General features: G+C 44.5%; 1 protein-coding gene across 1 annotated transcript; it reads right to left on the minus strand.

Annotated features, from left to right (window-relative positions):
• Window positions 1-135: 135 nt before the first annotated feature.
• On the minus strand, window positions 136-9,060 carry C1QL3 (complement C1q like 3). The gene is made up of 2 exons (XM_068212117.1): window positions 7,382-9,060; window positions 136-2,851 (listed from the first exon to the last, which is right to left on the minus strand). Exons 1-2 carry the CDS (start codon window positions 7,967-7,969, stop codon window positions 2,672-2,674), a joined length of 768 nt encoding a protein of 255 aa, XP_068068218.1. The 5' UTR covers window positions 7,970-9,060; the 3' UTR covers window positions 136-2,671.
• Window positions 9,061-23,508: the final 14,448 nt, after the last annotated feature.

Consider the following 23,508-nt stretch of genomic DNA (forward strand, 5'->3'; position numbering starts at 1 on the left):
TGTGCAGTATTATTACAGATGTCTTTTTCTAATTGCATTAATTTTTTTAACATGAACTTGGAGTCTCACAGCAATCATGTAAAACTTGACACATACCAGCTTCTTTTTGTAAGGATGCAACACCAGCACTCAAAATATATTACATAATAGAGTTTTAATGAGTTGTATTAGTTATAACAAAGGTCGTGATATAAGTCTTTACAAATCAGTATATCAAGATATGATGAAAAAGGAAGAAATGTTTGCCTTATATGTGGTTTTCACATAAAGTGTGTTCTTTGCTCTTGTCTAACTTTAACCAGGGCAGGTGATTTATCCAAAAAATGGTGTTATCCAATAGCAGTGGTAGCCTGATTTCAGAAGCTTCTTCAAATTTCACCATGTATATCTTGTAGTATTGAGCTTTACCAATAAACACCGTAGTAAATGCACATTGCTGGTTGTGAATGGTCTCTAGGTCTAGGTGCAGGACTGCTGGACACTACACAGGGAATCTCTAGCTACACTGCCATGGGAGTGCACTGGCCAGCAACAGCAACAGCAACAGTGGAGCGAGCCGACAAGTCAGGTACACATCTGTTACCAAAATAATTGCCTCGTAGAAATTAAACAGGAGTAACCACTACAATGTACAGATATGAGCTGACACTTTGTCATAAAGTAAAAGCATTACCTGTCTGGTGAGATAATACACAAGCAGCTGGCAGCACGATGTCCCCTTGTAAACCCTGGATGAGTTTGCCTGGTGATCCTCTCAGCCAGCCTGGGCTCACTCAGCATTTGTTTTGAATTGAACGACTTAAAACAGAAGGAGTAACACATTCTGTTTAAGAAAAAAGGTTCACTCATTCAAACGAGATTTTTAGGGAGATGTGTAAAATCTCTATCAGACTTTTGCTGAATAGCGAGCACTGGAGAGCTTTTTTGTCAGAGTGGCAGACACTTCAGAAATTTTAGTGCAGATAAATCTAAGTTTGTACCCTTATTACATTAGACAAGGTTGCTTGTGACAGAGCATATGAAATAGCAATGCTAGGGGCAGCCTCTGTTACTCTTTTATGATTTACAGAAATGTTACCTTGATTTTGCCAAAAGGTTAAAGATAACAAAGTGTGCTAAAGAAATTTAATAATCTTGCTGAAATTTAGATTTAGAATGAAATCTGCAAGTTTTAACCTGAGAGAAATAGCCTCCCAAAACCAAAGCAAATAATAAATCCATTTTCTGAATAAAAAAAATATCTGTGGACATTACTGCCATGACTGATTTTAAAGCATTTTTGTAACTATGTATCTCTGTTTAGTTTATTCTCCAAGCCATTAATCCTCTATATGGATTAAGCTTCTTTGAGACTTTATATATCTATATCTATATGAATGAGAAAAATAGGTTTTAATACACACTTTCTTTGCATATGTGTTATCATTTTTGGTAATATGCTTCTCTGTGTCCATCTCGTAGGCACGCCTTACCACAAACTGGTACTAGCTTCCATGGAAAAGGTCTGTGTGACAGCATTTTCTCATGTGTTCGATCTCCCACTCTTCCTTTGTTGGAAAAATCCCACTGACTTCAGTGAGACCAGACACCTAAGACAATTAAGGTTGTCTGTATTCCTGTGAAATTCTAGTAGAACATCTGCAGTATATTAATCTGTAACTACTTTATTAAAAATAGAACCCAGGTATAGACTAAGTGCTAAAAGACTAATGAAGACTAATTGCTGCAAAGAAAACACTCTGCCTTAGTCTGATGGTGTGGATGCCAGGCTTTCTAAATATTTACACAACTAACCATCAACAATGGGTCTGTAATAATTTTCTAAATATATATTTACATGTATACAAATTAAAAGCCAAATCCATTTTCCACTAATAGCAATGAGAGTTTTGCCATTTGCTTTGGTGGAATCAGGGATATGGTCCAATAGAATTGTTTGTCAGCTGTTATATTTTTTCAGGGGATAATAGTGTTTCTTCTGTCTTTTGCTTTTAGAGGACAGCTAAGGGAAAGACAAAATTTAAATAACTCCACTGGGTTGATATTATGTTAAAAGTCTAATATAAACCTACAAAACAGGAACATTGAGTTAAGGCTTAAAGCTGATTCGTTTCTACTTTTAAGTGGAAGGGTAAGAAAAGTACAAGGCAAACAATTTCTTTGCAGAGAGAAAGTATATTTTGATTACCTCTTCCTTTTATTGTAAAATCATTCCTCACCACACTATGAGTGGACTCCAAGCATCATTGTTAGCAGGTAAGTCACAAGAACCAAAGCTGAAGTATGGATAAAGCAGCAAGATCATAACACATCAAAGTATCATATACACTGAAGAAATAACTCAGCGTCCTTAGGTGGGCTTTTCTTCCCTATAAAAAATTGATCTATGTGGAACTTCATTCACATGGACACTTAACAATGAGGAAGTATTTGCTTTGGCGGAAGTGGATCGCACATCTGTTGAACTTGGTTTGTGGTTTCTTAACATAAGGTTTCTCTGTGTTGTACAGATGTGAATCAGGTAGCATTCAACTTTTTCCCCCCAAAGCTGAGGTGTTCAGTGGTCACTCTCTGCTGGGGTGCTTGTTTCATTGACTTTTGCTGCGCAATCCATCGCTTAGAAGAGCGGGCTTCATTTCTTGACTGGTTTGGTGGGTCTTTTTACTCATTATCAGTCAGCATAAATAATAAATCCAGAAAATGTGCTGTATTTGTTGTTGTTTCCTCCATGTGCTTTTCCTCCATCTAATTTAATGTAAACTTCATCTCCTGGCTCCAAGTGAAGAACCACGCTGTTACTGGCGTAGTCGTAGTTCTGATCAGCATCCTGAGCAATCGCACTAGCTCGAACCTACATAAAATACAGAATGACTGGTTAAGAAAACTCGGGCAATTTTTCCTGCCTGGTGAAATTAAAGTATATCCTCAAAGTTTTATTCAACATGCATGAGTTGCCACTTTAAACATCTGGCAACATATACTGGAGTTTATTCCTATGGCAATTGCTTACTTTCTCCTACTGTACTTCTGAAACTAAAGCAATAATATTCTCCTTTCTCAGTCATCTGATGAATATACAACTGCCAGATCTTCTGTAGATGTCTGGAGCCTTTTTATAAATATGTGTAAGAATAGCTGGAGTTGGAAGAACTGGATCTGATCGTGTGCCAGTTTTTACATTGATGCAACTTTTGTGTCAGTGGGACAAGTGACTGACAATGCTGAGGATCCACAGGGAGGCCCACAGGGAGCTCCCAAGATGGACTTTTTCCAGAGGCAGTTTATTGTCATACTAAGCAATAGGATCATGCTGCAAAAAAGAATACAAGTACACCCCCACACACACACATGCACACAAGCAGTCTGGGTTTGGAAAAACTGCTATTACCACATTTCAGTAAGCAAACATTTAATTTCACTGTGTTTTCAGAGATGCACTTGTGAAAAATCACAGGCAAGTCACTATTTGCTGTTTAGAGGTTTTTGGAATTTACAAGTCATTGAGGGCTTTTCATTTGCAACTTTCTCTTAAACATACTTTTTTCCCCATTTCTCCCTTGGTATTCCACTACTGATTAAATTTGACATTTCTTGCAAACTGGAAGTAATCTGTAGTTTCAAGATATATGTTGGTTTCCAGCAATGAACAGCCTTTGCCGTTGCAAGTCTCCAAATCATTTATATATAATTTGACTCTGTTTGGTAAAATATTTAAATGTGGTTGTATGCGATTTATTTCAGTGTAACACGTCATCTGCTTGTTGCTTGTCTTTGTTCTAGTGTAGTTACAGAGCAGTAAATGATTTAGTGGCATTGCAAATCTGAACTAAGTAATAATGCATGACTTGGTGTACTATATGTGGGATTTTTTTCTGCTCTGAACTGAAAAAATAGGCTATAAGTCACAATTTTCCATGGATTCCTTTCAAAGTTTACATGATAAATTTCCAAATTAAATTTTCATGTGATATGATTTCACATTAATATTGAAATGTTAAAAAGGAGGGGGTTCTTTTACCATGCAGGATCTTATGGCATTATGCAGCTTAAAAATCACAGTAGGTGGAAATTCTTTATGCATCCTGTAAGAACAGTGAGAAAGGCTGCAAAGGCTTGCAGAGCTGTGACAAGCTGCAAATTTAAACTGATACGTGGCATGATGATAAACCCTGACTATTTCAGGACTCCTTGGTCCTGACTTGCCTAGTATTGTTTACAGAGGTGATCTATTTTGCTAGTTTTTTAAGCAATAATTATTCTAAGTACTGGATATTTCCTTTGGAATAGTGGCTGGCAGGGCAGAGTTGAAGGCTCTGGGCCATTAACTGTGGAAAGACCTTCCAGACAAAATAATGGACTGAGATGGTTGCCCACAGTGGAAATGGAAAGGGCAAATGGGGAGGAGTGAAAAGGCTACAGACAAGGTAGAAAAACTTTCACAGAGAACTAGTATCTTGCATAATGGTGAGAAAAATGGTTTAAAGGACCTTTCAAATTCATGTTTACTTCCTAATGAAATGCTGCTTTGTGGATTTGTATAAAATCTTGTGGATGGTGAGGAAGAATTTGAATTACATCAGTGACTATCCTAAGGGAGGCAGCATGTGGACACTGTCTACAACAGCAATGGATATTTCATTTTTAAGATTCTACATAATACATACTGGCCAGAAAAAAAAAAAAAATCTGGGTATTGAAAGTTTAGAAACCAAAATGCAGATGTTACTGCCCTGTGTGTAGCAGCAAAGGTCCTGTATGCTATTCCTAGTGGGTTTACCTTCCTGCTTGGTTAGCCAGAACAATTTCTTTTTAAAGCCTAGGTGAACAGTCTCAAATGAATTCTCCTGAAATGAATGGAGTGTACTGTTGCAAGAGGGTAAATGCATCTCAAAATTAAAGCATTATGAGACAATACATTTCCTAAGTTCCATGTAAGTCCTTTCATGAAGCTACGCTCTCAGCCTGCACACACATACCTAAGCTGTGTCACCTCAGCACTTCCCTGTTCAAGCTTGATAGCCATTAAAGCAGACACTGTGGTGACATTGGGGACCTTGAGGTTTCACATATGTACATATGTATCCCTTAGGAATGCCTTTTTTTTTTTTTTTTTTTTTTTTTATGTGAGTCATAGAGTTTCCAATGTTTCAGGTTTTTTTCATTGTTAGAAAACATTGGATTTATAATGTTGCCTTTGTCACTCCATTTAATTACTTCCGAAATTTCTGAGCTTCCTTACAAATATACATAAAGCCTGTCACATCAGCATTTAGTGTTTCAGGTATAAATCCTAATGAGGCATTGAGGCATCAAAACTGTGGGTCGATTTCAAACCATTGATATGCAGGTATGTGCCTAAATATCTTGTATAGTATATACAAATGTACACAGAGAACCCATCTTTAGGTGGGATTTTTCTTTCTTCTTCGAATAACTGCGAGTTTGTCTCATGTCTGGCACTGGAAGTACCTATATTTGGCAATGGTTAGACCTCAGGTTCAATTGAATATTTGTAATTGGATGCTTTTTTAAAACTACTGCTATGTATTTATTTTTCAAGGTTCAGGAAAATAAACACTCTACAACATTATAAATATGGGTAAAAATAGATAAATTCTTTAATTGTAAGTAAAATTGTATTTCTGCAGTGAAGAATATTGTTTTTGTAGGAAGATATTAAAGTGAATATATTAGGATGTACTTAGTTTTACTGATCCTGGTTTATCTGCTGAGACAGTATTTATGGTAGATATTTTCTAATTTAATTAATTGCTGCTGATGTCCTCATTATTCCGTTTTCACAGTCCTTCTGAGGAGCCATAAACAAAAGGTTAAGTGGCATATCAGATTAATTTACTGGCCGCCACCGCTCCCGGGTGCGCCGAGCACAAAGGGCCGCCAGCCGGCCGTGCTCGGCTGGGGAGGAGACGCGCGAACGAACGAGGTTTTCCGCAGCAGCCAGGCACGGCGGGGACACGGGCTCCGGTGTCCAGTCCTAGGGACACGGCGGGGAGCCGATCCATCCCCCAGCTTACCCCGCCGGAGGGCGAGCGGCCCAGGGAGAGCGGCAGCGCTGGCTCCGGGCTCCCGGAGCGGCCAGCCCGCCCTGCAGCCCCTGCTCGCCGGGACGGCTCGGGCACTGCGGGACCTGTTGAGCCGCCGGTGCCCGGCGGGTCCCTCGCCCTCCCGCCGCACGGGGGGCCGGGGTACCGGCGAGAGCACGCGGAGCTCGGGGAGGCGGGAACGACTGGGCACCTCGCACTGTCCCTGGGCATCCGAAGCCTTGAGGGATGGAGGTGCCTCTAGGCGCCGGAGGAACTAGTGCCAACCTAACCGCGTCTGTTAACTACACACGGAAGAGGCGCAAAATTGCGAAGGAGGGGTTACAAGGGGGTAATGTAACAGGCAGTGGCTACGTTTATCCTAATTAAAAGGGATGATTCCTCTGTATTTCAGACGGCAGCACTGCAAGGCCTTTAATTATTTCCGATGCCTTCATCCTGCCCAGGGGATGCCGACAGACTCGGGTCCTGCCCGGGCTCTCCGGACGCCCGGTGTACCTCCTGGCACGGTCCCGCCAAGGGCTCAGGTTTGCGAGCGCCGAGCTCGCTCTGTTACCAGCTCTCCTGACAGGGACAAGAAGCCTCGCACCCCTCCGGGGGCTGAGCGTGTCAAGCCCGGCGCTCCGCTGCGTGAGAACCGCGTCCCGTGCCGTGGCTGCCTTCCTCCCACTCACCTCACCCTTTCTCCACACAGCACCACCCACTCCTGAGCTCACCCACCGGCCTTGGCTCCCCTTTCTTGCCGGGGACTTTCCTCTCCCCGAGGGAGCGCCGGGCTCTTCGTGCCCCTGCGGGGCCAGCGCCGCTTGTACGCCCGCCCCCCGCTCCCGTCCCGGCAGAGCTGCGGGCCGCGCTCCGCGACCGGGGCGGCGGCCAGGGCGGGCCGGGAGCTGCTCTGTTCGGACAGCGGGCTGGGAGCGGCACCTGCGGCGCGGCTCTCGGAGAGGAGAGTGCGTCGAGTCCGCATGCAGCCAGCAGCCTGGGCGGCCTCGGCTCTGCGCGGAACACCCGGCCCCTCGGTAGCATTCGGACATCCGAGGCGGAGCGGGACGGCGCTCCCCGCAGGTTCCCCGCCAGCTATGGAGAGGAGGCCGCTGGTCCTCATGGCTCGCCTCCCGCCGCTCGGGCTCGGGCTCCGCTCCCCCGGCACGCACCCGCGCCGCCTCCAGCGGCCGCCCGGCTCCCTCTCCCCGCCCGCTTCCCGCCCTTCCCGCGCCGCTCCGCCCGCTCCCGCACAGCGTCCTCTCCCTCGGGGAACCCTCCTCCGCCCGGGGGCCCCCTGCCCTCCTGTCCCCGGCTGCCCCCGGCGCGGCGCCCACCTGGTTGTTCTTGCAGAGGTCGGCCCACATGCTGGTGCCGTCGCCGCCCCGCATGAGCACATGGTAGGTGAAGAAGTAGATGCCGGGGATGGAGCAGGTGAACTTGCCGGTGGTGGGATCGTAGTGGTTGCCGAGGTTGGTGACCACGTCGTCGAACTTGAGCACCTCGTAGCCCTCGTGCTGCCGCTTGAGGCCGGCGTAGAAGGCGATTTTGGGGACGGTGCTGTAGGTGGCGGCGCTGATGGCCCCCGCCGCGTTCAGCCCCGGCGCCCCGGGGGGGCCCGGCAGGCCCTGCCGCCCCGGCTCGCCCTTCTCACCCGGCGGCCCCACCGGGCCGGGCGGCCCCGGCTCCCCCGGCGGGCCGCGCGGCCCCGCTTTGCCCGGCCGGCCGGCCTCCCCCTTGGGCCCCTGGATGAAGGTGGGCAGGGACTGCATGAGCCCGCGGTCGGGCGTGGCCGCCGTGCTGGGCGCCTTGGTGCCGCCGTAGGGGTCGCAGACCATGCGGCAGGTGCCCAGCATCTCGTAGTGCGCCGAGGTGCCGGCCGAGCTGACCAGCACCGGGATGAGGATGACCAGCAGCAGCACCATCACCACCCCCAGCGCGCCGGCCGCTATCAGCCGCCGCCTGCTGCCCACCAGCCGGCTCAGCGCAGGGCGATCCTCTTGTCTGCTTTTGGACAAAATCTTGATGGTTGGCGGGGTTCCTCCTCAGAGCCGAAAAAACGCCGAGCCCGCGCGAGCTCGGCTCCCCTGGGGCTCGGCCGCCCTCCCAAGGGCCGCCGGTGTTGCGGGGGATCCCGCGGGTCGCGGCGCTCCGCTGCGGCCGCTGCAGCCGCGGGGCGGGCGAGGGAGCGGAGCGGAGCGGGAGAGGAAGAGCTGCCGCCGCGCCCCGGCCGCCCGCACTTTTATGCTCCCGCTGGCGATCGACTTTTTTTTTTTTGCAGGCTGTGCCAGTCCGAGTCAACTTTCCCTGGAACTTGCCTTTCCTCTCGCGATCGCCCCGCTCGCCTCCTCGCTCTCTCTCTCCCACCCTCTCTCTCTCTTTTCGCAGAGACGACAGTCCTCAGCGGGGACGCGCCTCCCGGCCGCCCCGGTGCCCGCTGCCCGGTGCCCGCGCCGCCGCGCCGAAGCCGGAGCCGGAGCCGGAGCCGGCGCCGAAGGGAGAGCGGGATCCTGCCCGAGTGCCACCTGCCAGGAGAGGAGGAGGCTGACGAGCGCGCTGGAGCAATTTATAGGCACCCAAAAGCGCAGGGGAAAGGGGAGCTGCTTTGGCATCTCATTCCAGCATCTGCTCTGCTCTTCCCACTCACAGAGAGTTTGGCATTACTCTGGCAGTGTGGGAAATATATATTTTTTTTCTTTTCTCCCTCCCCCACCTCTCCCGCAAACGGATGAACAGCGAAATCGTGAGCCTCACTCACTAGCTGCATCTTGTGATGACAGCTCTTTCTGAAGCAGACCGAAAGGAAGAGACGTGCTTAGCAGCCTCTGGGTACCCTTCAGGTCACCGATCGAGAATTAAAAGGTCAATCCACCTCCTGCTTAAGGCTTCCCTGAGGCCACTTTGCCATGTTAGCGTTTTCTGGGAAATACCGCTATAAATGCAGGGGTGTTTTAGCAATTGTCCAAGTAAAAGTTATTTGAAAATATACCTCCCACAATAATAAAGAGATTAACGGCAATTTCGGATCTCCCTCTTCCTCCTTGTCCCATTTGCAACCATAAAGGCAGAAAAGGAAATAGTTTTTCCTGTGAATTAAAATTGACGTGCTCATCACTGGCTACAGTGTTTCCCGGTGTTAAAGCCAGCCGCTGCTCTGCTTGCAAACCGACACTGAGGGAAAGTGTTCCCTTTTGTTTAGAAGCTAAAGAAAAGTCCGGGGTATATGCAAATCGTCAGATGCTTAAGACCTGATAAAAAAATCTCTTTGGCTTAACTCAGGGGCAGCAAAGCATTTTGTTAAATCCTGGAGGCTGGGGGTTTTTATTGTTGTTGTTGTTGCTGTTTATTTCTTTCTCTCTCTCTCTCTCTTTTTTTTTTTTTTTTTTTTTTTTATTTTTTTTTTTTATTTTTGTGCATGAAAGTCTTCTCCTCCCCCAGGGTCTGGTGGGCACCTTTGTGACTGAGTGGGAAGGTGAATGTGCAGTATTGCAGTATTAGTGGCACAAAATATTAAAGAACTTGTCCTGCTTACAGATATACAAGGTACACAAAGAGCTGTTTAAATAAACAAACAGAATTGATTCCTAAATCATACTTCTGTATTCAGGAGCAATGGACGTCAATCAAACCTGGGTGACATTTGCCTGTCAATACAGGGATGATGGCTGGAAAGAGTGTGACTTATTACAGCAAGGCAAGAATCAGAAATGAGCACCAGCGGCAAATAGGACAACAACAATATAATGGCATCTCCAGTGATGATCAGAGGGCTGTGATCTTGTCTTGGATTTTATTAGCACGAATCTGCTCTCCCCTCACCATTCCCTTTTATTTCTTTTCTATTCTGCAACACAATAAGGTCAAACAAGCAGCAGTGGGAAACAAAGATTCATTGATTCTTCCTTTTAAGCAGAAATGTCAGCAGCTCCTTTTGCTCTTTCCTGAGAGACTCAAAGGCATCGAGTGTGTCCATGCCGTGCAGAGATGGGCTTGTCCAGCTCCTTATCTCCCAAGAAAACTGCAAAGCTTCCATTCATGCACTTGTAAATATTCCTCCCTCCCCTTTTTAAAAAGTTGCTTTTTTTTTTTTTTTTTTTTTTTTACTTTTCTCTAATGCTCTGTCTTTAAAAAATTCCTTATCTGGTGCTGACACAAGCTAGCCAGTTCCCTTAGCTAAGGGCTTCCCCTCAAGACCCAGGAAGGCAGTCAAACACACTTAGAGGATTATGTTCATATCTCATTGCTCTCTCCACCCCACGGGAAAGGGCTTTCAGCACTATTGTTTCTTCTGGGTAAGAAAAACTGAAAAGATGTGCCAGAAGTGTCTGCTCTGTCTCAGCCTGTAGCTGGGCCCTTGAGATGTTGCATTTAGCCATCCCTAAGCCAGCTGGTTTTTGTGACATCAGGGTGTGCATAAACCTTCATTGCAATGGCTGTGATACACGTTAGGCAAAGGACAGACCTCATCCTCAAATAAACATGAACCTGTCATGATCTGTGAAACCACTGTGATGCTGGGTGACCTTTTGGCATCAAGCACACCCTCGGTTCCTAACTCTAGCTATGATGAGCCTGATTCTTAAAGTGAGGTCCTACCATACCAACCATGTTTTCCTCAATAGCTTTATCCTCACACATACTGCCTGGGATGCACTGTTGCGGACCTTCTCCCAAAGAAGATCGCCACAGAAATCACAACCAGAGTAACCAGAATAGAGAGATCAAGGCAAATACTGGGTTGTCAGCAGAGCTTATATGTTAGCTTGGAAGATAACCTGTGACCTTGAATTTAGTTACCAGATTAACTTTAGTTCCCAAGGAAAAATCGTATTTTCTTGGAAATCTAAGAATGGGAAACCAAAGTGCTCAGAAGTTATGCACCACAGATCTCAGCAGCCTGGTGCAAATTAAAAGGAAGAGTAGAAAAGTCTTTTTACTATGGGACCTTTGTTGTCCTGAAATGGTGTGTCAAAAAATTGATTTGCTGTAATTAAGGCTTGGGTAGCACTTAGGTTATAATCTCTCCATGCTAAAGGCTGACAGTCCAGACTGACAGTCCATTCTTAGTGCAACCATTAAACCTATATGAGCTGCTGCCAGTCTTAATGTGCTAAATTTACTTGTATTTTGAAGCCCTCTTGCTGTCTGGCTCCAGCCCTTCAGCTTGTTTGCTTCCTTTCCCGTTCTCTCAGCCCTTGTGCATTCAGACTTGCAGGTGGTGTTCGAGCTGTATCCCCTGCAGCTTCTGCCATTTGCAACAACCTTGTCACAGCCCTTACTCACTAATTAGTTAATATTCATACAGAGACTTAAAGACATGCAGCATAACATGCATGTCCATTTTACACGTGTGCTGTTGCCTCAGCATTAACACAGGGGAAAACTGAAGAAAACCATTTACAAATTCATCCACTGGCACACAGGGCAACACGTCCTGCAGGCACCAAGCACAAAATGGCTCCTCATGCCTGCACTGCTAAATTCGAATTTAGCCCAGGAAAAATAATCTGTGAAAAAGGTCAACCCTTTACCAACTACAATAAGCAGGAGTAACATGGAAAAAGACATATGCCTACAAAATGAGTCTGCCACTGCTGTGCCAAGCTCTACACTGCTTCTGCTCACTCCTATCTGCATCTGGTTTGCTCTGACTTATATTTTCAGTCTCTTTTATTATTATTTTAGAGACGTGTTTTGAATTTCACTCTGCTCAGAAATTAAGGCTTTGCTACACTGTACTGTTATAAACACTGGTTTAATTAGGTACGTAGTTAGCATTTCAGCCTGGGTCCCAGTGATATGGTCAAGGAAAACACATGCACTCATTCCAACACATAATTACGTTCAATGCTGTAAAATATAAAAAGGGAAAAATATTCATATCACTAGAGGTGGCTCAAAGGTACCATGGTGACAGACATGGCAGTGACATGTTGCTATCCCAAACCAGCCTTGGTATCCTACTCCATGTCTGTTTCCTTAGTCTGGTAAAATCAGCACTGGCACTTGTGTCAGGTAGCAGGTCCTGGAGAGCACCATGCCCTGCACCAGTTTTGGTAGGAGATTGTACAGGCAGCTTTAACCAAACTCTCAGAAAACCTGTTTTGGTCAGGATGACTGAAGACCAAATATGTTTTTAGAGCTGCAAGATGCCCACTGTATTCCTTAATAAAAATTGGGCTTTTCATGCTCATGGAAAGAAAATCAGCTGTGGTGTGTGCAACAGAAAAAAATTGGTTTACTGATTTTTGGAAGTTTTTATCTGTCCTTTGGAACATAGGAAGTCCTTTCCCAGGCTGTTCTCTGCTACTAAGGGATTTAAGCCATCTTTATGTGTGATTGGAAATAATGTAGATTAAGTTTTATTGCAATTAATAAAGTGAAGACCAGTCTCTGAACACAAAGGCAGGAAAATGATCCAAAGAAAATGTGTCCAGCTTTGAAAGGGTTACATCCACTTTTCAAATCCACATGGGGAGGGAATTTGAGGAGGGCTGTTGCTAAAGTGACAGGGCTCAACAAGGAGAATTTGCAAATATATTTGACATATTTCTTCCTTTTTAGTTTTTAATCTAAAAAGATCAGTCAAATATGACTGGTTATTTGGGGGGAGGGAAGGAGTGAGAGCAGAATTAAAGTGGAAAGATTGGAACCAAAATCATGCATGTCATGTTTTGACTGGTGAATTACCTCAGATATAAAAACATAACTGTGTATGTAAAAATAAGTCTTAAACACATAGAGACCTAAAAATTACACATTCAGCTGACAAGGTTTAAGGATATAAAAGAATCACATATGACACTTGATAATCATCAACATAAATAGCAGTAATTAACCATAAAATATTCTCATAATTGTGAGAGCCCCTGTTTATTCAAAATAAAACAATAGTTGCAAGCAAAAAAAATTGTTCTTTTAGGTTTCTTCTTTCCCATTAACCTTGAAGCCTGCTGGTCTGTGTCTTCTCTCTATTTTATCCGTCCGGAGTCATGATCTAAGGTGATGAATACTGTAGTGCTGCTTGGGAAAGCATATGTACAGTCAGCCTTGGGGTTATTTTTGGTTATGATGCAAAAACCTCTCCAGCCACAGTGTGGCCTGAGCAGTTCATTGCTCTTGCCCTGGTGACGGTACAGAACTGCCAGAGCTGTGTCAGATTTATGGTCTCTGGGTAAAGCTGCACCCACCGAAACCCCCTTTCTTACCTGTCCCCCTTTCCAAGTGGCAGCTCCACGCTTTGCTTTGCACAAGGAGCTGGATTTGGACAGTTTCTGGAGAGTCCCTAAGAAACATGGTGCTAGAGAGGGGTAACTGAGCAATGCTTTCACCAACCAGTAAATGCTTCCTGCATAAATAGACTCAGTTTGCCCATAAGTGCTCTGCATTTCAGGGACTGGATTTCCAAACATGAGGGTTTCTACACAGCACTTCCACCAGCTTTTCTCACAGGAGCCTGGGCATCCAGTGTCCCTATAGACCATGACAGTATCTGCTTGCAGCAGGGTCCAACTCACAGCCTAGGTCAGCTGTACTTGCTGAAAACATCATTTTTCTGTCCACACCCCACTTTTCCCTTCCTGTAGGGTGGGAATTTTAACTTATCACCCTCTTTTAATAAAGAAGTGTTGTTTTCTGCCACCATCTACCTAACCACAACAGTGGTGGCAACATCTTCCATGTAGGCTTTCTGCTTGATCCACTCTCCTCCTTTTAACTCCCTTCTGGTCAAAATCCATAGAACATAACCTGTCACAAGGAGGCACTCAGAAGAACTCACAGTGTTCATTATTATAGCCCAAAATATAGAGGTAGCCATAAAAGCTATTAAATCAAGGAGTATTGCTAATAATGAAGGCTACAGTGTCGGCATTCTTATGAGGATGTAAATAGTAAATACAAAGGGGTGGAAGATAAATGCCTCTAACATGGGAGGAAGATTAAACAACCACTTTGTCCCTGCTTAAAGCTACACCAATAAGCAAAGGCATATATCATGTTGCACTTCTATTAAAAATTATGTCAGTAGTTAGAGTCAATCAGGAGGAGATTTCCAGATGATTTGCCCATGAGAACGATTTTGGTTACCTTTGAAATGGTTATTAGACTGCCAATGCTATTAAAGAGAGATGTTAGGGGAAAAAAAGCAAGAGCAGACAAGCTTTTCTAAACTGTCATCTGTGATTTACCCTTCCTCCTCCAAACCTGAAAGACTCTTTCCATTGTTCTACCAACCCAGCAATCTTATGGCATTTCATACTGGAGTCCTTTATATTCATCAGGAGGTTGATGGATGGGCAATAAGAATGGATAGATGGGAGTGGAAAACTCAAAATTAAAATCCCCAGAGTGGCAAGATGCCCAAGAGATTTATTTTTTCTTCTGTCATCCCCTCAACTGAATTTCTTTTTGTGCTTGATTATTGATTTCTGGAGCAGTTAATGGTGTAATTTACTTTGCAAGTTGCAATTACTTCTGATCATTCATTTTTCTTCCTATCTGTTCATTAGCTAAAGCAGGAGACCGTTTGTCCCAAACAATCTTCCCCACAACAAAACGGCATACAGTGGACTTTGGTGTGGTCCTGCAAGACACTGAGCTTTTGATTATTATAGTAGGCAACTGAGTTTGGAATTTTGCAAAAGTAGGCTTTGCATTGTTAAAAAGGGCATGTTGCAATATTATTCTGTAGGCCCAATCCACCACAAATTAAGAATAATTCCACTGATGGAAGTTGTAGACTGAGATGTAAACTAGCACATGTGAGATGAGAATTGGGTCTGCTTGTTTGCATCACATTCCTGGAATCCTATTTCAATTCTGTTCATCCAGTTTGCGTAAATCAGATGCTGCAACAGAGTTGCAAATCACAGGGAAATGCAATGAGTACTCTCCTTCCCAAGAGGGACTGATTATGCCTGCACAATGAGGAAGGGACTAGGACATTCCTTGTGGCATTGTAGAGATACAAGCCTTGCAGAGGAACCATTGTGTATTTTTTTCCAGCATAATGTATTGCCAATGCCGTTATTAATAAGCTATCCTGTACTTGATGTAACTTTGGGTTTGGTACTTGTTATTTTGTTTTCTGTCATATTATTTGGGCATTTTACAATAATAACAAGTAAAGGATGCAGATCGGAGACAAAAATAGAACTATTCACACCCTCCCCCCCACAAGATATGCATGTGTTCTTATGCAATTCATACATTTTCAGTTAGACTGTTTGTGTTCTGTCTATGTAGCATTAAAACTGTAGTGTGCACAATTACTGCACAAATCCAAAATGCCTCAAGTGAGAAATGGAACATGACTGGCTAGAGAGCATGTCTGCCATCTGGGACAGAGATTTTCTGATCTCCAGGAAGAGAACATTTCTGCTAGAATGTTGCTTTCATGCACTGAGAAATTAAAAATATGTTTTCAATATGGAGAGACACACATATGCCCAAGCACATGTGTGCATACAAATGTAAAATAGAAATGTGTATGTTTTTGTCAGATCAGAACAGAACAAGAAAACGTGTGACTATCACAATTCAGGAACCTGCTATCTTGTGTTTTATTGTTTAAATGTAATCCAAAAGAGCAGGATAATATACACAATATTCCAGGAAAATATTCTCGATCACTTGCATGCATTACTCTACTGAGCTCATTGATGGAGTGCCAAATCTGTTTGCACTTAACTCATGAGTGACTCTGTTGGCCTGGAAGGAGCCCTCACTCCTGTGCTGCCACACTGTGAAGATCATTGAGCTTACACTGGAGTTTCACTGCTCTTTGTGAGAATGGAATCTACCCTGGAATCTCCCGTTTCATTAACTTTAAATCACTAACGCCAGTCTTTCAATATCTTAAAGAGGCAAGAATCTTTTATGGATTTTAATGCCTGGAAGAGAGAATGAAATTAAGAATTTTCACTGAGTGTCCTGATAAATGCCACTTCTCCCTGCAATGCTGGAAGGGATCAGAAGAGGATATCTGAGCGGAGAGCAGTGTCTCTGAGCAGAGTAAGACTGTTGTGAACCTGGGTTACAAAGGAAATGTCCTTTCTGGAGAGCAGCATTTCCTGCCATAATGTTGCAGTGATAATATGTTGAGAAAAACATGTTTAGGTATTATTTTGAGAATTAATTTTGAACCAGGTAAAATGCAGCACAGGGACTGTGTCTGCAGGAGGAATCTTTATTATTTCAGCACAGGGAGAAATGCTACAGCAAAAGTGAATGACTTCAAGGCAGCTTTGAGCAAATTCTTCAGACAACTTGTCTGTTGAGGGCTTCTCCAACATTTGTCTCCCACCAGGGAGGGATATTAACGACTTTAAGCACAAACCAAATTTGTGCTGCCAACTTTGTTGCTCGGTTCCTTTATTCAGGAAGTATGGCAAGCGGAAAGCAATGCGCTGTTGTGCTGCCAAGCATGGAAACTGTGGGATTCAGCCACCAGAGAGACTGAGTCTAAAGACTTTGAGTCAGTTTCCTTTTTATGTATTTAATCATCCCCATGGGTTTTATATCCCAGATATTTTTTCTGTACACCAGGTAAACATTTATTTGGCATCTAACATATATCTTTTATTAGTTTTCTGTTCTTCATTATATCTCTATCACACCTCCCCACTCAATCTATTGCATCTTTTTTTATTTTAAAGTGTTAATAAATAGCTAGTCTGAAGCCAGCAAGTGGGTATCTCAGTGACAGCATCACATCTGGGCTTCCCTTCCTCTTGGTGTATTCACTGGACAACTGAAAATACTGTTTGGTTTTCTATTTTCCAGTCAAAATAAACTGCCTCACCTCTGCAATTCCAGCATGTCATGTTAGAATACTCTCCTTCATCTGCACAGTTTCCTTCATCTGTGCAACTTCAGATGAGGAGCACAGAGGATAAACTGAGCTGCCCTTGCTGTTTCCTTTGCAGGCTTCTCTTTCACTTGTACAGAGGTGAGATCTCAGTGCAGGGCATGCTGCTGCCAGAGGACTGTGAGGAGATGGCAAATCAAAACCATCCCCAGAACTCAAGTCACTTGGAAGACTCATGTGCCTCCACTCCGGACAATCACACTGGCTGTGTTCCTATTTATCCAGGTGTTTGTGCTGGTTTTTTGACTTTGAATGTCAATGGGCTCATGGACACTATCCTGGAGTTAGGTCTTTACTCCCTACAAATGCATTCTCCTTGTGCTGTTTGTCTTTAGCTGTATGGAAATGTAAATGAACTAATTTCTAATTGCTTTAAGGCAGGCTGTAGAACTGTGAAAAATAGAGATAAAAGCTGTTATGTGAAAACCTGCAGACAAATTTGTCACTTAGCCCACAGCCTTTCCCACTGGCCACCTGCTCAGGGCAGAGGGTGCAGCATTTCCTCACCAAGGGGCATCCACAGTGCCAGCAGAGAGCAACAGAGAAAGAAGTATAAGAATTTGTTTTGATGAGGACACAATTGCCAGGTGATGGCAACTCTCAGGTAAACTAGATGCTGCAGTGGAGGTGCTCCACTCTGCAAAAAGGCATGTGTTTGCCAAGCTCCACATGAGAACTCTGAGAAGTGGAATAGAGAGCGAAAGTCTGTGGCTGATCTTGCTGAATGGGACAGATGGAAACCCTTGCCAAAAATAGCTTTGCTAGAAGTAGAACACATGGTAAATTGCATTAATTTTAATAATTGCTTTTTATGCTTTGATAAAAACTGGCAAAGACCTAAAGGATCCTCTACCCAAGATAATTAGCATAGTTCTCCTTGACTGCTCCCCTTTAAAGAGAATGCTGTTTTGAGGCTCTCATGGCTCACAAAATTGAGAAGGATGAGGCTGCCCACTTGTGCCAGGAAAGCAGAGTGCTCAGTAGTGTGTGGGACCCACCAAAAACCAGTTTAGCTGCTAATACATCAAGTAGCTTGTGGCCATTAAAGCAGCCTTGAGTCTGCAGCCTGGCAATATCCAATATCTCTCTGGCCACAAGGACTTGCAGAATCACACTCCGAAGGTGAATAGATCTACATTCTAAAAAACAATCAGCAACCACCTTTTTCTGAAAGGAAGGGCAAATTTTAATTTCTTAATTTTTTCTTTTTTTTTTTTTTTTTTTTTTTTCAGGAGACACAGGATTTCCTAACTGCCATAGGAGAAAGGGAACAGGCACCTCCTTTGCCCCTTTGCCCCCCGCAAACAGGATTTTTGGCTACCATAGTGCCAGGTAGAGCTGTCCATTTGTCACATGAAAAGGGACAATGGGAAGAGCATGCCTGCACTACTGCTTCTTACCCCAGTCATTGGTCAAGATTTAGGGATGCTTGACTTGAAAAGAAATTCTCATATCAAAGTAATCTCCTCCAGCAGTGGTGCTGGATGCAGTGTCAGACAGCACCAGCACCCCATTTACTCCAGCCATCTCACCATCTTATCTAAATTGGTTTAGTCTTCTACCCAGCCATAGTTAAGCCAAAACACGGAGCTCCAGCTGCTGGCAGTGTCCAGGCCAGTGACACAGAATTGGCTTTTAATTGATGTTGTTAATATAGGACATCTGCTGTTCAAACAGCTCTGAAATAAGGTTTAATTACCTGGGGGATTTTGGAGTCATCAATGTCTGCATTTCTGTCCAGTTCTCAGGAATTCACAATATATTTCTTACTCAGGTGCTATTCATTTTTGTATTAATGAAATGTATTATCTTTTATAGCTAAAAAGTGTGCTTGTCAGTCCAGATCAGAGTCAGTCCAAGATACAGTCACAAACCTGTCAGAGTCAGGTATGCTAGAGTTCAATGTCTAGGAGTGGTATTTGTTTCTATGAGATTAAGGAAGCTCACTGGAACTGCAGTTTTGTCCCCAAAAGAGCACTCTGGGACTGCAGCTGGATGGGTTGATTTTCTTCTTCCTGCCAGGACCAAGCTCAGGCAAAGAGACAGGATTTGTGCCACATGAGAGCAGCCTGGGCAGCTTCTGAGTATGTGATAGAAATGCACAGATACAGAAATATAAATGTGTCTCCATGCAACTAATACCCCAAAAGGACACTTGAGCTAAACATTGGTTGATTGGGAGTGTGACTTGGATGAACTAAGTACTGATTGTTAGAAATCCTTGGGCAGATAGATTGAAAAATCCTTTTAATTCAGGTCTTCTCCAGCCACAGGGATTTTAGAAGTGAGCAAACTCCTTTCTGTGCAAGAAGCTTGCTCCCTCACATGTGGCATGGTTTGGCTTTTTCCTTCCCACGGCAGAAGTGAAGCACTCGGGCAGGAGCTCAGCAGGGCCAGAGGGATGCTGTCGCCCAGGTGGGAGGCAGCTGCTGGCTGGCAGGTTTGTGCTGCAGTGCTCAAAGCACGGATGGCACCAGAAGCAAGAGTTTCTGCAGGCTGCTGCACCCCAAAACGCCTCCCTGCCTTCCCATGCCTCCCCCTGCACCCCAAGGATCTGGTCCTCGAGCATGCATGTGCAGATTGTGCTACTGATAATGTTTGTATCCAGTAACTTTTAAAGCTCAGTGATTTAGATAGACAAATGTATTCTGATTTCCTAATATGTTTTCTTCACATCCTTACATCCTTTCTGTGTTTTTCCATAAGAATTATTCTGTTCAGCAGCTTGGGAACAAACAATCAACAGCTAGAAGGTATATTCAACTTCAGAATTTCGCAGAGAATTATAATGCCTCTTTTTTTTTTTTTTTTCCCTCTGAAAAATGTATTTCTCCCTGTGTTTCCTCCACTGGCACTATCCTGTATCTTTGTGTTTAACCTGATATTCTGTTTGTGTTGATGTGTTTCTGTGAGGTTGGTCTGTCACGCTGATATTTTGCTCCCACTTTTTTCCTGCTGTGCTGTTGTTTAACAGCCTCGACAGAGCACCTCGAAGGCTGATGTTTGTGATGCTGCAAGTGCTCACTGAAGCCCTCTTCAAACACAGCCCTCAGGTGAGAAACACCGTGAGAGGGGCACAGAACTGGGGAGAAGTGGACATACTTGAGCAAGCACTGCAAAAGGGATGAGATATTCTGGAGCTGCTGGGTTGAAACATTTGACTGCATCACAGGCAGTAGGTGAGGACAAATTTTTGACTTTTCTGCAAACCTGTGGGTTTTGACTGTAACTGAAGATGAATGTCTCAGTGTGTCAGGAGATGAGAAATCTTAGAAACACCAACAGAATACCAAAAGTGCTGCAAGGAAGCAGAGCTGATTCAGTTTCTTGCCTTACTTAGTAATCAAAGAAGTTGTTTTTGATAGCTTGTTCGTGTAAAAGGCTTTGTCATTTTTCTTCCAGAAATTAGCAGAATAAATTCCAGAATATATTTGAATTACTGTCAGGATGCCAAAACTATGCAGAGAGTGGGACAACTGTAAAAACTGTATTTTAAGACTGATTAGGGGAGACCAAGCCCCCAGCTTTGTCATGGTTTAATCAGAGCCACCTGCCTGTGCTCATAGGTCCCATAAATACAGAAATCTAGCTAGGCACTGGTGGGATTTTTGAAGTCTGCCCAAGAAAGTGCTATTACACTCATACTGGTTGAGTTGAACATGTTTGAGTGATGGCAGACAAGTCATTCTGCAGTGGATAATTAAAAGGATTACATACTTGTATAGGAGGAGTTTGCATGATGAGTGAGCTTTGCTATCTGGGAGCTATTTCCAGCATGATGGATACAAAGTTATCTGAGCATGCTAGACAGAAAATTCTCTTTTTAATCCATTATATAAATAGGCTAGATTGTTTTTAGGGATGGTGCCTAAATTTCTGTTTACAGCCAAGTTTCTGTACTCTACAGAGGTGCAGATTTTGCCTGTAAGATCAGGATGGATGTAGACTTTCTGTTTAGGAGGAAAGATCCAGAAACAGAGCAATGCTTTGTGCTTAATCCCATTCAAAGATTCTTCACAGTCATCCAGGTCTTGTGGCCAATTCAAAAAGGGAAGAGAGGGAAGAAGAGAGACCAAGACCTGCCTGGTAAAAATCTCTCTGCTGATAGGGCTTGGCTGCAGAAGGAAAGCCTGTTTGTTACCAGTATAAAAAAGTTATTAGGAATTTCTACAGGACCTGAGTACTGATCCTTCAGTGCCCAACAGCCATGAGAGAACTAAGATTCTCCATATGCTAAAAATAATGCATAATGTGTTTGTCCATTTTTCTCCCAAAATGTTTTAGAATGGCCAAGCTGCAGAGAATGGAACAAATCCAGATCCAACACTTCCTTGGCTCAAATGTTCTAATCGTGCTGCTCTGGTCTCTGCTCCCTGGTTTATGTGCTAACCTCTGCTCTGAAAAATTACTCACATTTTTTCTGAACTGCACCCACCCACCACAGCCCAGCTCGTTCACTGTGCACACCCCGCTGGTAACCCCAGGAGTGTAGTGGCAGGTCACAGCTGAGTTTGCTTGCAGCTTGTTTGCATTTCCTATAGCCCATCTGCAGGAACATGGAGAGGTCACTTCCCAGGCTGCCTGAAAGGGGCATTGTGACTGATGGAAAGAATACAAGACCCATACCAGAATACCAAATCTCAGATTAAAGCATTTTGTACTACAGAAGCAGTTTTACATACTTTGCCTAGAAGGAAAGCTCACAAGAAGTCTGCCAGGCTTTTGGAATCATGAGGGACATGCTCTGTGAAATAAGGGCAGAGGATTGCAACTGTCATGCCCTTAGACCTTTCCAGACACCCACATAAGAGCCCTAGCTTTCAGAAATGTGGAAATACTGCTTTTTTTCCACAGAGCTTGGATACAGAGGAGTTCATCTGAGGAGCACTCAGTGCCTAGTCCTTGCAGAGGCAATGGCAGGCAGAGCATCCACCAGGGCAGGCTGCCCCTCAGCCCCTGCACAGAGTACCACACTCCCTGTCCTGGCCCTTAAAGTTTATTTCTCTTCATAATACCTTGCAAGTCCCATCAGTCCAACTTCATTCCTCCCTTCAGAAGTTTGAGCCTTTGCCCTGGGTTTACTAAACTCATTATTTTTGGGGTGGTACCACCTGACTCCTAACCCAGGCTGAGGAGCAGCCACTTCTTCAGCCACTTCTCAGCAATGTGGTGAGTTCACCCTTGAAGGCAGACGAGCCTTCTTGCTGGCAGAAACACTGAAACGTAAAATATTGACTGAATGAGACTTACTCTGAACAGAACATGAGCATTGTCTACTCAATCACACTTTTATTTTTTGACCGTTGGTGCTACAGGTTACAAACATATCTTCCATCCTCCTGGACCAGCCACCAGACAACTTGTGAGGTGAGAAGGAGCAAGGTAGGAAGCCCTGTCAGCTAAAAAAGCTAAGGCATGAGGCAGAGCAAATGTGCTCTGGGTTTCATCAGCAGTTTTGGACCCAAATTAGGCCTGATGGCTGTAACCTGGACAATGGTCTTGCGGGATGCCATCAATCGCACTTCAGCGTTAATTTTGGGTAACCCTTATTAGCAGAGTGAGCTCCTGCAGTGGCTGCTGACATCTTCTTCTGTCTCCTGTAGTGTCATGTTGTGCTCCAGCAAACTGAGGCACTGCAAAGCCTTGAAGACAGGAGTTGTGATCTCTGTGAAAATGTTTAGAATTTGGGCCTCGTTTTATTTTCCTTCCTGGCAGGAAATGTCTGCCGTGGCACCTGTAACCAGGAGAGCAAGTCTGAGTGAAAAAGGACATTCCTTTTCTTCTTTTATAGAGTCAATAACAAAAAATGACATTAAACAAAGACAAGGTAGGAAAACAGCTGATTTGAGATGTGTAATAGATACATGGTCTTCTTAAAAATCCCACCGGAACTGATTATCTCAGTTTACAACTAGTTTAAGACAAAATGCAAAAAAAAGATGAGGCTGGCCCTAACCGTCACTTTAGAGGGGGATTATTGATATTGTTTCATAGGAAGTGGTGAATTACTAAAAAGCTGTCTCCATGTCTGTGTCGCTGCAATTACTCCCAATTGCTGTCACTCACTCTTCTAAGGGATTTCTCACTGCTGTGTTTGCAGGGGCAGTCTCCTCTTGCTGCTGTCCCCCCACTCACTGCTGCTGTCCTGGGAATGCTGGGTCTTGGAGCAGAGCTGAGCCACTGGACAGGCTTTGCACAGGGGAGGATGTTCGAAGAGGCGTTGGCCCCATCTCCTCTCACTGCTATCCCCCAGCATCTAGCCCCTCCTTTGTTTGCCCTGAGCCTAATTACAGCTCTGTCCTTTCATTCCCCACACCAGGGGCCCAGTCGAATGCAGGGAAGGAGCCTCAGGAGAGTGGTGGGTGGCACTGAAGCCTCCGTTTTGTGTGTTTGCATTAATCCTGGCCAGGACTGAATTGTCCGTCCCAGGAGTCTCTGCATTTGTGAGAGGGACTGGGCTCTTGGCTTGGGCTCAGCTCCCCTGGTGCCATCCGCTAATCAACTCCTCCTGTCACAGCTTTTTCCTCCCTTCCCCTGTTGCTGGCTTGAGGAACTCCTGTTACCTCGCTGATTTCAATACCATCAAAAAATTGT

Source organism: Anomalospiza imberbis, chromosome 1 (genome assembly GCF_031753505.1).
Source record: "Anomalospiza imberbis isolate Cuckoo-Finch-1a 21T00152 chromosome 1, ASM3175350v1, whole genome shotgun sequence".
In the NCBI taxonomy this organism is placed as follows: domain Eukaryota; kingdom Metazoa; phylum Chordata; class Aves; order Passeriformes; family Viduidae; genus Anomalospiza; species Anomalospiza imberbis.